This window comes from Symphodus melops (assembly GCF_947650265.1).
Source record: "Symphodus melops genome assembly, chromosome: 12".
Taxonomy (NCBI): Eukaryota; Metazoa; Chordata; class Actinopteri; order Labriformes; family Labridae; genus Symphodus; species Symphodus melops.
The window spans coordinates 15,167,217-15,182,428 of record NC_136702.1 but is presented as its reverse complement, the minus strand read 5'-3'; the positions used below and the strand labels follow the sequence as shown (position 1 = coordinate 15,182,428).

At 38.0% G+C, this 15,212-nt stretch overlaps 1 protein-coding gene across 1 annotated transcript in view; it reads left to right on the top strand.

Annotated features, from left to right (window-relative positions):
* Positions 1-5,150: 5,150 nt before the first annotated feature.
* Positions 5,151-15,212, top strand: part of LOC306833046 (general transcription factor IIF subunit 2-like) — a 47,109-nt gene continuing 37,047 nt past the window's right edge. Inside the window, exons 1-4 of the mRNA XM_079358101.1 lie at positions 5,151-5,284; positions 5,739-5,812; positions 5,930-5,948; positions 6,267-6,411. Coding sequence (XP_079214227.1) covers positions 5,219-5,284; positions 5,739-5,812; positions 5,930-5,948; positions 6,267-6,411 — 304 coding nt within the window. The 5' untranslated portion in view covers positions 5,151-5,218. The remainder of the gene's footprint in view (positions 5,285-5,738; positions 5,813-5,929; positions 5,949-6,266; positions 6,412-15,212) is intronic.

Sequence of the window (15,212 nt, the reverse complement as noted above, 5' to 3'; positions counted from 1 at the left end):
CATGTCTCCCCTTCCTGTTTCTCTCAGCTCTGCCCAAGTGAAGCTACTGATTACCTCACAAGGTACACTTGGCATCAGAGCTTAAAAGGCTAGTGCTGGTATCAGGAGAGGAGAGACTTTCAGTCAAGCGTTGTAATAATAATCATTTTATTTATGGGCTCCTTTCAAAAAACCCAAGGACACTGTACAAGCAGAGTTAAAAAGATAACAATATAAAATAGAATTACAAAGTAGCCACGAGCAGAGTTAAAAGCAAACAATATAAAACATAAAAATTAGAAACTTGTGTAGTCATATTAGTTTCTCACTTGATGTTATCATTTAGTTTGTCTAACAGTAATAAGCCCCTTTACTTTGTAAAGGTGTTTAGTGTGTTATACTTGGTCTATTTGTGGTTTGTTGTTTGCCCCATAGGGCCGCATTATTTGGTTTTTTTGCGTTTCTTTATCTCATGATAAAGTATGCATATTTACATTGTGCTGTGAATTTAGAGGTCATCTCCCTCAGATGACCAGCAATGTATCCTAGTTTAGCATACTGCAAATGCTGATTACTATAGTGAGCCAATCACTCTTTTTGTAAAAAGACAGACTTGTCAGAGCAGCAAGGTGATGACAGCAGTAAAGCAATCTAAAATTCTTGAAACAACACAGACCTTTGCCATTAAGAGAACAGGGGTCTGTGCAGTGATGTGGGGCAGGGTGTCTGTGTTTCGGTCTGGGGCTTGTGTCCTCTGAGCCTCCCTGCTCTGGATGGAAGCCCTAATAGTTGCTGGCTTTATTTTTATTTGACAGCATTCCCAGTAGAAAATACATATTTTTTAACATATTTTAAAGGGATACTTCATGGTCATGAATCCAACCCTCATTTTGCCCTGAGACGAGAAAAATATGTTTTTCTTTGCCTGGAAGTTTTCTTCATGTAATATGACGCTTTTTGCATCACATGAAGAAAACTTTCAAGCAAAGAAAAACACATTTTTCTCGTCTCAGGGCAAAATGAGGGTTGGATAGACGACCATTCAACACTACTACCATGTTTCTAATGATACACAGCTTCATGTAAATGGGTGAAGTTTCCCTTTAAGTATCTCCAAGTTTACCAGAGAAAATGTGTTTTTGAGATTTCAAAGACTGCATCAACAAGGTTAGAACTACCATGACAACAGCATCCTTGGAAAAAACATGGGAACTGACAGAAAAATGTAAACAAAGGAATTTGTTAGGCCTACATTGATGCTGAGAAGATTTTTATTGGAGCGGCAGTAGCTCAGTCTGTTGGGATTGAGTTAGGTTGGGAATTGGTTCAAGTCCTGGCACCGACCAAGTCCGGAAATTGGTTTGGTAGCTGGAGAGGTGCCAGTCCACTTCCTGAGCACTGCCGAGGTGCCCTTGAGCAAGGCACTGAATCCCAAAACTGCTCTGGAGCGCTCGCTCTGGGCAGCCCCCTCACTCTGAGACCTCTTCATTAATGCATGTCACTAGGATCCTGTTTGTGCATGAGTGTGTATCTCGGCCTATGTGTGTGTTCATGTTCATTAGACAGAGTGTAAATAGAATTTCCCCTCATGGGATTAATAAAGTATACCATTTAATTAAAAACTAAAATTAAATTCATCCTTCAATCAGCGAGCCAACTGCTTGATAAGGATATGCAAATGATGTAATGCCATTCAATAAGAGTGTTTTTAAGCATTAGTACTCTAGGTTTGTCAGTGGACAAAGTTTAGTGTAACTACGTGTCATGACAGCTTTTATCTCCCTGTCCAGCCTCTGTAATATAACCAGACTGTGGGCAAAAAATGCCTACTTCAAAGCAGGGGATGACCTTGAAAGGAGAGCCAAAACCCTCAGACCACTGGTGCCAAGTTCATATTATCCCTGATGAAAAGAGGCTTCTGAATCTTTCAACCAGAGGAGGAGTGTTACACGGTTTCAGACTTTGGTAATAGAGGAAGTTTGGCTTCAGTGTGTCACATACACACCATAACACACACAACACTTTTCAACACATTCCAATGATGCTGATAAGCTGTTGCCAGCACTTGGGACACTTTGGAGACTGTGTCTTGATGTAAAGGAGAGCTCTGTGCGTATTAAGCTTTATGTGAATGTGCTGACGGCTGGTCAGCAGATACAGGACAATCTAAGCTTTCTCTATTTGAAATTCTTGTTTAGTTCTGTGTTACACTGCTGAGCGATCCATTTGGGGCACAGGAAGTTATATTGATCCAAACAACAGATTGTTGCCAACTGCCATAAGTTCTGGCTGACTATTGTCATTACAATATTCATCAGAATTACCACATCCACCAAGGACAACATAAGGCAAGCATTTTTACATGCTGGTCAAAAAGTGTTTGCTATTGGCTAATGTGTTTAACTGTAACTCAGATGTGCTTATAGTGAAAGTTACAAACCAGGCAGAAACTGTACAAGCTGAACACTGGCTGTACTTCAACACTGTTTTGTAAATCTCAAAACTGTCCACAAAGACAAGAGGTTTCAAAATCAGCCTCTATGGGCTCTTGTAGCTGTTTTCTATCGCTATACTGATTGTAGAGTAAAACAAATGTTATGGAGGCCTATGAAGACAAGCCTATCAGTCATTGAAAAGGAAAAGTGTCCCTTTCTTGGGCGCATGGATTTATATAGCTAATATTATATCACTTATTTGGTGAAATCTGACATTTTTATCTTACACTTGAACTAGAGTCAATATAAATGTGTCAGATCTTTCAGTAGCCATGAATATAACCTGAACTGTGCCACAACTGGATATGTTGGCTCTGGATCAATAATAAATGAAAAATCAGTTGGGGTTAATGTTCATTAAATAATAGAGAACAGCAGGTTGACAAATCATTTAAGAATAGTTTTATCAATGGTTTGAATTCATTTTATTGGAATAATTTCCCAACCTCTTCAAACAAACATAATGTTAAGACTGTTTTACGTTTTTATCTAAGAAACACAATGTATACAGAGAACACATTCTACAGGCTTTATAGTAAATGTTATATTCGTTAAAGTCATTTTCAGTCATTCATTTATTCATTCATGCAGTCTTAACATTTTCCGTTATACTAGTAGTCCACAAGGTGGCAGTACATACAAGTCATATGTAGTTGTAAAGGGAGGTGCCGTGTTGTAGTTACCCAAGATACTTTCCACCACTGACTTAAGTGTTTTAAAATCTGTTCTATGCTATATTCTTTACCATCAAACAACAAACAGCAGCATAGACCTTATAAATAGGAAAATGTTCATCCACATCTCTGCACATCTTGGGTTAGATTCACGCCAAACAGTTTGAAAAAAAAAAAAAGAAAGAAGGAAAAGTATTCATTATAGTTATTCTGAATCACTCAATTATTTCATAAATGAAATTATTGCAGTATGATGAAATCAGCTTTCAACTCCCAAAATTGTAGATGACATAATCTCTTAAATATGAACACTAGACAAAACAAGTGTAGCAACAACAAAATGATTTTGTTTTAGTCCGACACCAACTCATTTAATCTTTTTATACTTTACCAAAAAAATATTTTTTGTATGTCATGGCCAGATAAAAAAAATAATTCTAACAAACATTAAATTAACTAAATCAATAACAGCAGGGACATGAATTCACAAAAGGCTCTTAAAATATTATGTTGGTACCCCTGTTGTCAAATTAATATCATATTTCATTTAAAGGATTTGTGTTGTTAAGTATCGGAGGAAGAAATTAATCTTTATTTAAGCAATGAAAATGTAAAAAAGTTTTCTTTTATGTTTGAACAAGCACAATATGTTAGTCTAACAGTTGGGCTGAATTTCTACAGCGGTATATACTTGTTTAAATATAAAACAAACAATATTAGTGTAGCATTTGTCAACAATTGCCAAGTTGTGTAAGATAACCAGTGGCATCATTTATGAAAGTTTTTACAAAATCAAACTTCAAGTGTTTAAAAACTTGGAATGTGATTTTAAGTTTATTTGTGACAACATCAAGCTAAAAGGAGCGTTTCCATCAGACAAATGTTCATATCTTTTCAGATGACGTTCAAAGTCCAAGTTTATAGGCAAGATATTCATTGGATACTTATGTGGCCTACACTTTTTTAAAATAAATGTTACTGTTGATATTACAGTTCAGTATATCTTAATTGATTTTTTAGTTTGCTACCTCAGTCCATTTCCTTTGAGCAATCAGTCAATATGAAAAGTGTGTGTAAGCACTTTGTTTAATGGTGCCTCTTCCATTTGCACTGCATTCATTGATTCATTCTTAAAGATCTGTAAATGGCTTTAACAGTAATTACAAACTCTTTTTAAAAAATAATTCGAATCTTGATTTTAGCCTTTGCATCAAATATCTAAATAGGCGAGGGAAATGTCAACGTGGAAGCACATAAAAAAAGTTATAGTACTTCCTCAAAGTCAGATGTTGCTTTTAGTTGCCTCTTAAAGCTAGTAGTTTTCATTGTAATTGTATTGTAATTATGACAAAAGAAACTTTGTGGGCTATAGCCCATATTGAAAGCCACCTTCATTTGGACACATATTGCATTGCATGGCAGTGGACCTGAGCCGCCAGATAATCAGACCGAATTATACTTTATTTTTAATTAGCCCCAAACTGTGGGTATTATTCAGATGGTCTGGACATGAGGCTGATGATGAGGACTTGTCACTGTGACAACAATTTTGGGCATTTTTCATCATTATTATTATTATTATTATTATTATTACTATTGTAGGCTATGATGTGTGACAATAACCCTGATTCCAAGGTATAACAGTCAATCTACAAACTGCATGCCAAATATTAATTTATTTACCCTACTAGTTAGATGGTATGTAATTCAATAAGAAGCCTGCAGCTCCAAAGACCAAATAATTCTGGGACGACACTTCACTTATTTTGTTTTGTTTAAGTGAAATAATAAAAGCAGCTTTCACAGATAAAAAGTTAGATAATATAATACTCCATACAGGCAACCAAAATAGATTATTATATATAGAAATATAGAAATAGAATATAGAAATTATTTCGATTCGCTTGCCTTGTCTAAAATCACAAAAGATTTTCACTATATTATATTACTACATACGTATTTGCTGTTGTTTTATTTTGAAAGGTACAACAGGACGTTAGCAGACTGCTGCTGGCTAACACACAACCTGCAACCTGTTGGTTCATATAAATCTGTGACAAGGTTTTGAGCATGTCAGTAAAAACAGAAGTTGATCTAACTGGAGTGAAACAAAGTCATGGTGTATGGCTTGTAAAGGTTTGTGCACCAACAGTTTCTTTAACAAATATTGACTATCGATGAATTCAAAGAGATTTCTTTAAACACTGTTAAATGTTTTCTTGTTAAATGGTAAACGTCACACTTCACAGCTGTCCCCTCGGTTTTATTTTTATTTTATTGAGTACTTGGACTGGGACTAGGCCTACATAAATGACTGTTATCATCAATCTTATGTGGGTTACTGTGGAAAACGTTTTTTTAAATGACCAACGTTGTGTTTTTACGTCATTGAGTTGACATTTTTACACGTTTACATTGAATAAGTTTATCTAATGTTAGCTTACGGACACTTTTGACATAGACCAAGTCGGTCTGAATTTCCCTTTAAAGTTTCTGCTAAGGAACTCGTTATTTTAACGTATGTATAATGTAAATTATTTTTGATTGTCTAATACATCCACGTGACCTCTATGTATGTATATTAATACAGGTTCCTAAGTACCTATCTCAGCAATGGGACAAGGCCAAAGAAAAAGGAGAAGTTGGAAAGATCACCATCGGAAAGTATGTCTCTGAAAAAGTTTATTTTAGTGCATTTAAAACATTTTTTGTTGTCATGTTCTTAATTCATGTACTGTTGTCTTGTATTTTTTTTCTTCCATCTTCTCATTGACCTGACAGAAAGCATGGCAAAACAGAGGTAAGAAAGCTGCATGTAAAACTGCGCTTTCAGCTTTTAGGCCTACAATGAACCTTCACAACTGTTGTCTTTAAATGATTGTCTTGCCTTTAACACTTTGGTATTTTAAAGAAATAGAATAATTCACAGTATATCTGCCTTTTTCTCTTCTTCTCCTTTGGTTATCCTATCACTAATTTTCATGTTGATCAAACCTCCTCTCAAGTTTCCACATTTCATGATATGAGATGACCCCATCTGATGTTTGTAGGTATGATTAGTCAGCAGGGCCTGAGCAGTATTTACAGTCTGTGGGCCTGACTCAGATGTTTTTCCCAGGTACGTTTCAGCCTTAATGAGGAGCTGACGGCCCTGGGCGATGTGGGGGAGAAGGATGCATCACTGCAGGTCCCAAGAGATCATCCATTCACAATGCATGCAGTGGGTGGACAGACCATGGCAGTCTTCAGCCAGAGTGACACAGGTCAGATCTGCTGTTACAGAATCCCTCTTTTCTTCTGTGCTGCTGCTGTATGATTCAATCTGAAACATATAATGGATTTGACAGTGTGTCATTACTGTGACTGTACAAACACAGGGGAGTGTTGTTTGGAAGCGGAGCAGGAGTACATTTCATCGTCTCCCACACAAAAACAATGACATGAATGTGTAAAACAAGTACAAATATGTTTTCTTTTAGTTAATTTTTAGGGGGGGGGGGTGTGAAAGTGTTTTAGATTGAATTATCTAAACTTTCTTTGCATTGTGTTTAATATCTATATGCTGTGACCTAAAAAGCAGAGTATTGTATAAATGTATTTGCTGTTCAATGAAGCTAAAATCAGGAAAAACCTCACTGATGTGCACGATTGACTGTCGATAAAATGCATTGGTGAGATTTTCTGAAGTTACAAATCTTTCAGCTGCTGCGTTGACAGCTAACACAGAAACCACAGACTCCCAGTAGAAGTATCAATCAATCTCTCAAAATAATAAAAAAAAAGAGCAATTAAAAGGACATTTAAATTTTGGATTTTTGAAATGTAATAAAGACAACAATCCTGGAATTTAATGGGAAACAATTAATTCAGGTGGTTAAAAAAAACCATACACTTTAGTTGTAGTTAATATCAGAGGTGATCTTGAATCTCCTGCAGTGCCTCTGTTTGTTCCCATTGAAATAACAGCTCTGTTTTTCAAGCACTCCTAAGGGTGCATGTTAGTGTGTATTTTTGGCTGACAAAAAGAAAAGCAATTTTTGAGCATTCCTTGGTAATGTCTACTACAGTATGTCTGTTTGACATAGTTGTAGAAACTAAACAAGTAGACAGCGTGAAACCAGAAAAGAGCAGTGTTTATTTTCTGATGTTACTCTCAGTGTGTAAAAAAACAAAACAACAACAACTATTGAGCTAAGACTAACAAGACTTCATATAGGGCAGAAAAAACCTCTGAGTCATCAAGTACACTCGGAATAGCAACAGGCTGCAGATTTGGATCTTCTAAGCACCTTCTTTCTCATGTCTACATCGAGCGGAGGCGTTTGTTTTTAGGTTTTGAAGATATAACACAGCCTCTTCAAGGCAGGACTGAATCACGCCGTTTTAAACCTTTCTGTTGTGTATGGGGAGGATTCTGTAAAGCCCGGGCCCGTATTCACAAAAAAATCTGACAATCCTCTCAGAGGGCTCCTAACTGAGATTAAAGAAATCATAGAGAGTTTGTTTGTTTAGCTGAGGAGTGATCTGAGCAACTCTGAGCGAGGAAGAGACTTTTATCTTAGTGAGGAGGAGGCATGGTTGGATAGGTATGACACTTTTTTCAGAAGCTGTGATTGGTTAATCCCAAAAAATTGTGAGAAAAAAAAGGTCAATCATAGAATCGAGTCAGACATGTTGCACTACGACATCAGCATCTGTGTAATCATTTGTAAGATTGACTTTCAATAGCCTACAAAATGCCCACTTGTGCGTTCAAGCTCTTCAGCAGGTGAAGAGTTGATTGGATACACCTGTGGAGGTCATGACACCGCAGAGCAACTCAACACACACGTCTCACTTCGGACTGAAAAAAAGTCTGAGATGCACAAATAGATGATTCTATCCACTTATTCTTCATGTAGTGTTTGCAGAAGTTACATTTCTTTATTTTCTCCTCCGTTTGAGAAACTCTGTTGAAACTCCTCCTCACTTCTTCGAACAGTTGTACACCGGAGGAGCTCTCTGAAGCTTTGTGAATAACTTTGATCTTTACAAGTGTCTAGTCTGAACTTTCAGTTTTGTTTGAAGTTGTCCCTGATTTGAAACAGCTGTGCAGAAAACCAGTTTTTTTGTTGTTGTTTTTTTTAAGTAGCTGTGATCCAGTTTTCCCAACAGCACGTTAGCGATGTGTACAGGTCGCCTGTTGTCAAGGACGTGGGCGTATCTAAAGGAACAACACCAAGGATGTTCAGAATGATCCTGAGCTCTTTAAACAACAGAAGATTTGTATTTAACAGGAGAGATTAAGGTTAAATTCTAAACTTTAGAGCGCACTATTTCGCAACACATATCTCAGCGGGACAAACATCACAGCACACTTAGAAGTAGAATAAAAACACTGAAGCTCATTTTCTCTTTTATAAATGTCGCGTTGTTACGTCAGTCCCATCTCTGACAGAGAAAAGAGCCAATCATAGTTTTTTGGGGTGACCACTGGGGATGTTTTTTCTTTATAGGTTTGACTTTACAAATTTAAGAAGAAAACACTTCCAACATATTGTTATGGCTTAAAAAACAGCTGAGAGTAGTGGACATAAAGGGTTTGACACTCCAAATGGTCTGGGGAGATTTGTTTGAGTGAGAGTGAGAGCAGGTTATAAAACCTTGTGTAGTTTTATTCCACTCAGGAGCAATTCGGCCAAGGACTCTGTGACTTGTGGCTGGAGGAGCCGGGGAATCATCCACAATCAGAGGGTTAAACCTGGAGAAATTGGCGAAAGAAATTGCAGGTGATGCATCTCTAATGTCAGCTCTGGCCTCAGCAGCCTCCAAGTGAACTCTCTTTGCTTTTGTAGTTTGTGACGGGACCTGCACTGCCTTCTTGTCCCGGGGCTGCCAAAGACTGTTTGGATTGATTTCAAACCACCCACAGAGCTTTCTTTTCCTTTGGTGTGCAGGTATGATGGGTTCAGCCAGACCGTCCTCAGGTGCTGGCATTGTTCAGTGTGGAGGGTGGGCGGCAGTTGTCGCGCCCCTTGTTTTAGAGGCTATAGTCCTCCAGGCAGCTTGGCCTCGGTTCAAGTCTGACCTGCTTGCTCCTTTTCTGCAAGTCACCCCCCCTCCCCTTCCTCTCCTCAATCTTCTGCTCTATCCACTGTCCTGTCATAATAAAGGCAGAAAACCCCAAATGAAATCCTAAAATAGAATTCAGTGTTGAAATAGGTTTGATGGGACGACTGCAGCTTCCAGAAGATAGACGAGCGAAAGATATTCTTTCAAAGAATGACTTGAACAGTCTCTCCCAATCAGAAGATTTTACGTTCAAATCTCTGGCTCTTGCACTCGACAGGTTGAAGCGTCCTTGGACAAGAGCCCTAAATTGTAAATGTGTTTGTAAGGATTAGATTTCTAATGGCAGCCTCTGCCACCTGTGGAGGTGTGAACGTTACATGTAGTGTGTACAGTATTGAGCAGGTGCAAGACAAAGTGCTATCAGAGCAGCCCGTTTACCTTTTTTTTTTTTTTTTTTTTTTTCTCTGAAATGAGAAACATTTCAGATGTTTCTGACATGTCAGCAGATCTCTGTTCAGCACTGGAAGGCGCACAGGCTGAATTCTCCACTCTCCTATCCTTTTCTGTTCTGCGCTGCTGTTGGCAGTGAAAACAAAAAAACTCATCTACAGTCCCCTTGTTGTTATCAAGCGTATGCTAAGTTTTGGCCTTGACAGGCGTTGGTTGATTGCTATGGTAACTTATGCTGCACAGATCACCTTCTCTGGAGGTGTTTGCTGAACCAGAAATGTGCCGCTCTTCAAGTTCTCTGACAGTATTCTCAATGAGCAGTACAGATTCTCAACGAAATTTAGATGAAGCGGCTGCTGCACCTCAGTGCCAACGAGCGAAGCTGTCTTCTTCTCTTGGTTTTAATACCACAGGTCAGGAACCTTAGTCTAGATGGTGATGCTTTTCTTTCTCTTCTTTTATTGTTCTGTATTTTTTTTTGCTTCAGGTAACACTCAAACTTGAAATTTGACAGTTTTTCATAACATCACAACACTTACAAAACAATCAAGGCCAAATTGGATTTTACACCAGCAGGGACATAGCAGCATTGGAGCGACCCTGCTGTAGAGGAGTGGTACCTTACCTTATCCAATAAGGGTAAGGTAAAAAATCGAACTTGTCCCTTTCTTCCTCAAAAACAGTCGGCAGAATAGCGAGAAGAGTTTGTAGTTTATTAAGTTCAAAAAATCATGATGTATAGTGCAATATATTTAATTTCTTACTGTTATTATTATCCTCATACAAGCACAAATATCATTTCGGTCATGATAATAAAAGTCCATAAAAGTAAATTAGAAGAGAAAGCACTTTGCTGAGCATCACAGTCCATTACAGAACACCATAGCATGTGTGTATATTTATATACACACACCTGCATCCCGAGCTGCGTGTTGTAACACCCTGCATTATTATGTAGCTTGGATTTTGTGTGATATACAGATTTTATGTTGTTGATATTTTAGGGCCAATGAATGTACCTACATACTGTACCTGTATGTCGTCTATGTGCGGGAAGACTGAAACTGATGCAATCACTGATTTTTGTCGACAATGTTTTCCTTTGAAAACCATTTTTTGGGGGGATTTTATTTTTCAAGTCGGATTAAAACGAGCCAAAGCTAGTCATGTTTAGTCAGTTTAACATAGCTGTGACAACAGATCAGCAAAGCCCTGCATACCTGCACTAGTACGGTCATGATAACGCTTGTGCTACGCTCATAAAATCATCCTGACAGCTAATGTAAAGCCTCAAACAGACATAAAATGGGTCAACAGAACATTGCACAGCTTCACACACAGGTCGAAGCTGTACAACTCATCAGTCCCAAGATCTTCAACCTCAGAAAAGATCGTCCGCCTAAATCCACCCAAGAAAAACCTGGAAAGGATTTCATTGCTGCTGTGTTAAGGAGCTTTAGTTTGAGCCTGCTGTAGCTCATCATGAATAGCTGCATCATGTAACATCATGTAAACTAGGCCTCAAAAATCTCATGTTAATTGAAATAAAGCTCTCTTGTCATCAGGTTATATCCCACAGCCACAAGGTTTATTTTATCACCACCCTTGTGCACTTAGATTCACCCACACTTACATGTGCATTAATACCTCCCACATATGATAATGGATTATTCTCTTTCTCTTATTTTTTTATTTTATTTTATTCACTGCTCTCAGTCTTTTATCAGCATCAAAAAATAGCAACACTTTAAATTCTCTGTGCTAAAATTCCCCAGCTGAAACGATGTATAGAAACCAAGTATTGTTTGTGAGAACAGAATCTGTATGGGGGTGAGATTCAGGGAAAATGACACTTAGGAGGCTTAAGATAACCTTCAGATGGCTTGCTTGCGTGCGAAAGTGCACTGGAAACAAAACCGAGGATAATGTCCTTAGGGATGTGGAGGTGTGGAGTCTATTTACCTGACCAGTGCTCAGCTCCGCCCCCATTCGCCTACAGGAAGCTGTATTGTATGACTTGTTTCCCACTCACTTTCCAACAGTCTTGCTCTTTCAGACTCGCACTCAGCCTCACAACGATTCAGATTAGACTTAAACTTCCGACACAGCAGGTCTTCTAAAGAATGTAAGAAAAAATGTAAGACATATTGAAAAATAGAATTATAATTTTAAATACCTAATACATACAATACCACCTATTGAAGCTAAGCAAATATTACACATCTTGAAATGAGCTTTATCCTTCTCTTTGCCCCTTCCTCAAATGTCAATCTGTAACATCTATGTCAATAATTTATACAAACCTTTAAGTAACGCATGTTTTAGAATATTATTTTAACTAGAAGGAACACATCCCAAGCAGTTAAATCAGGATGAACTCAAATACCATGACGACATGTTCATGTTCAAACTGATGGAACGTTATCTGGATGAAGTACTTTAAAAGTTCTCAAACTAGCAAACTTAAGGCTGGTTCACACGGCAGGATTTTAAAATTGTCGGCCGATTTCCAAAACTTTAGAGACCACACACATGGCGATAAATAATCGGATGTTTTACAGTTTCGGTCGCACAGTGTGTGGTGTGCAGCCACACGGCAACATCAACACACCACACACAAACTGATTTCACTCACGAACTTCCCCCGATCAGACGGGAAATCTCACAAAACCTCTCGAGATCAAACGTGATTCCAGAGTCAACAAACGGGTTGGGTTAGTTGAGTGGATAACGTTTTTAATTTTCAAAGTCAATCAACTTCTATTTGTATATTGCCATTTCATAACAATGTACGGTAATCTCATAACGCTTTACAAACAGCAGCTTAAAGACCTTACTTATTGCTGTGTTACAAAGAGCCTTTTACAAACTAGTCAAAGTTACATACGTAAGAAAAAAACTTCCTTTTGTTGTATTGCTGTTATAAATTTGTGGTTTTGTAAATCTGAGGTGGAGGTCATTGAAATCAGAAACTTACCTGAAGGGACGAACTTAAAGTCTGAATTATTCAAGTTACACTTTTTATCTTTAAACCATATTCTTAGTAAGTTATACCAGTGATGTTCTGGTCTCAGTATCACCAGGTTGACTCAAGGAATGGCAGGGTCGGCTTCTTGGTCCAGTTAGATTTGAAGACTTTTCTTCTATCAGATACAATTGAACGTTTCATTATGAACCATTGAAAGGTCTAAAAAAAATAAAAAAAATCACATGATTTCAGTTTGTATGAAGTTACCTCTAAAATCACTCCCACAGTGGAGCAAGCTGCTTTGAGAGGTTAGGGTTTGTTTAATGCTTTTTGGTGTTTAATAGCGTTTGACTTTAACAAATCTCTGACAGCTTTAGTATTCAATAAAAAAAGCTACGATTCCACCTGACAGTTAACATTGTCTTAACTGTTCAGTAGCATCAGAAGCACAAACAAGTGTTACTGTTTACAGTAAGTGTTGTTTTTTTTGCTCAAACCTAGTAGCTTAAATTTTTTTTTGTCAAGTTCCATTTCTTCAGAATTATGTAATTCAGGCAGCTATGCAGTGTCTATCTTTATGCTCCAGACATTTCAACGTCTGTATAAAACATTCTACTGCTTTCAGTGCTCATTGTGCCAACAATAGCAGGAGGTTGCTAATGGTGACCGTCAGTGATTGATACCTACATGAATGGTATCTGACATGGCTTTTGTACAGTAAGGCTGCTAGCTAAATGTTCCTCCATTATTTCCCCCCTCGTTGTTCTGCTTTGTTCCGACGAGGACCAGGTATTGATTAAGAGGTTGCTAAGCAACAGGCCCAGTTGCCATTGCCACAGAAGTGTGCAGGGGAGAACAGAAAGCCAGATGCAATGTACTGCTCTGTTACAGTAAGATTTTACTTCAGCTGCGTCTGCCGAGCTTTTTCCACAATTTGTGCCTCCGCTTCTTCAGTGGAGAAGTCCTAAATACAAAGTTTGAGCCTCGGTGGCTATAAAGTATGTTTTTAAGTAAAGAGACACATTTTAATTTCTTCAAAGCTAAATATAATCTGTATCAGTTCCAAGTTTTTCCATTTATTCTCATCTATGAAAAGACAATTGACTCTTCTGTCTCATACATTAAGAAAGTGTCTGGTAGTTTTAATCAAATGGCAAATGAACACAATTGTGTACAGAGCATTTTATATTTTTAAAAAAACATGAACATGCTTTTCTTTGCTGTTATGTTTAAAAATGATTACATTATTTTTAATGATGTCATGATTAAAAAGGCTATGGACAGACACACACACACACACACACACACACACTCTACTATCAGGGCTTATGTTGCGTTTTGTTGACCCCCGACTCTCGGAGCGGGTAATGACGTCACACCCGAGTTAACCAGCTGCAAGTCGAACAAACAACATGGACGCCTCCAGAAGTTCTTTTGTTTGGTTAGCTAACACCTGACTATAACATCACACCAGGCATCACACAAGAACAGATGACGCGTCTACGATGAAACTTAAATAATAATACTTTTAATGTGATTAAATTACCCAAAAAGAGGGCCGCTACTAAACACATTAGTTACAGCTTAAACCCTACTGTCGATGCATGTAGCAGCCATGTTGGCTTAAACTCGGACTAATGGAGCTGCTTCGAGTTTCCGAGACAATATTCTGACTTCAGGAGGGCGTTGACGTGTCAGACTGCAAATTCAGAATTTCCAACTTCATAGATCAAACGGAACAAACCATTAAAAAACTACAGTTCACATTATCTCTGTGGAGTATGATCTTATTGACTGACAACGCTCGGATGACTTCAGCTTCTGTGTGATTGAAATTTAAAAATATTGGAAACCTTTGATTAGGCAACAGTGTTGTCTAATCTGATTACCTCTCGTAAAGCTTCATGTCAGGCGACGCGTTCAACACGTTTTCAGGAGTTTCTCTGACGTCATCCACAAGGCCATTCCCCTCCTGCTTTCACTAAGTCTTCTGACTTTGTGTAGGTTGTGTAGCACTCATTGTGTGCTTGGGCTGTTTGCCTGACGTTGTCTGGTGTTTTGACAGGAGAGATGAAAGAAGTTTCTCACCCCTCCTGCTTCAAAGTTCTTCCTGTTGGAAAGCTTAACCCTCCTGGGCAAACTCACTGTCAGATCAGGCTGAAGCTGGCAGCTCCTATTGCTCTGCTCTTCTACTCTTACCTGCACAATCAGAAAATGAAATACCAGAGTTGAAATCCCAAATAATAAAAGGTACTTTTTGATTGAGTTTTTAGACACAGTGACATTTGATATGAAGTGTTTCTGTATCCTTGGAAATTCACTTGAGCTTTGTGCTCTTTTTAACAAACCATGTTCTCTTCTTTTCACTGTTCCACACATTCACACTGGCAACAACACGTTTAGGCTGTAAGAATATACACTTTTTCTCCATTTTAACGGCTCTGTTATCTATTGTGCAAAACATTGTCTGTACGGTCCAGCACACATTTACCGTTGATAAATTACAGAATCTTAAAGAAATCGCACCTTATTTGTTGCTCAAGGACATAAACCCAGAGAGCAGCAACAATACACAAACATACAGTTCAATAAATT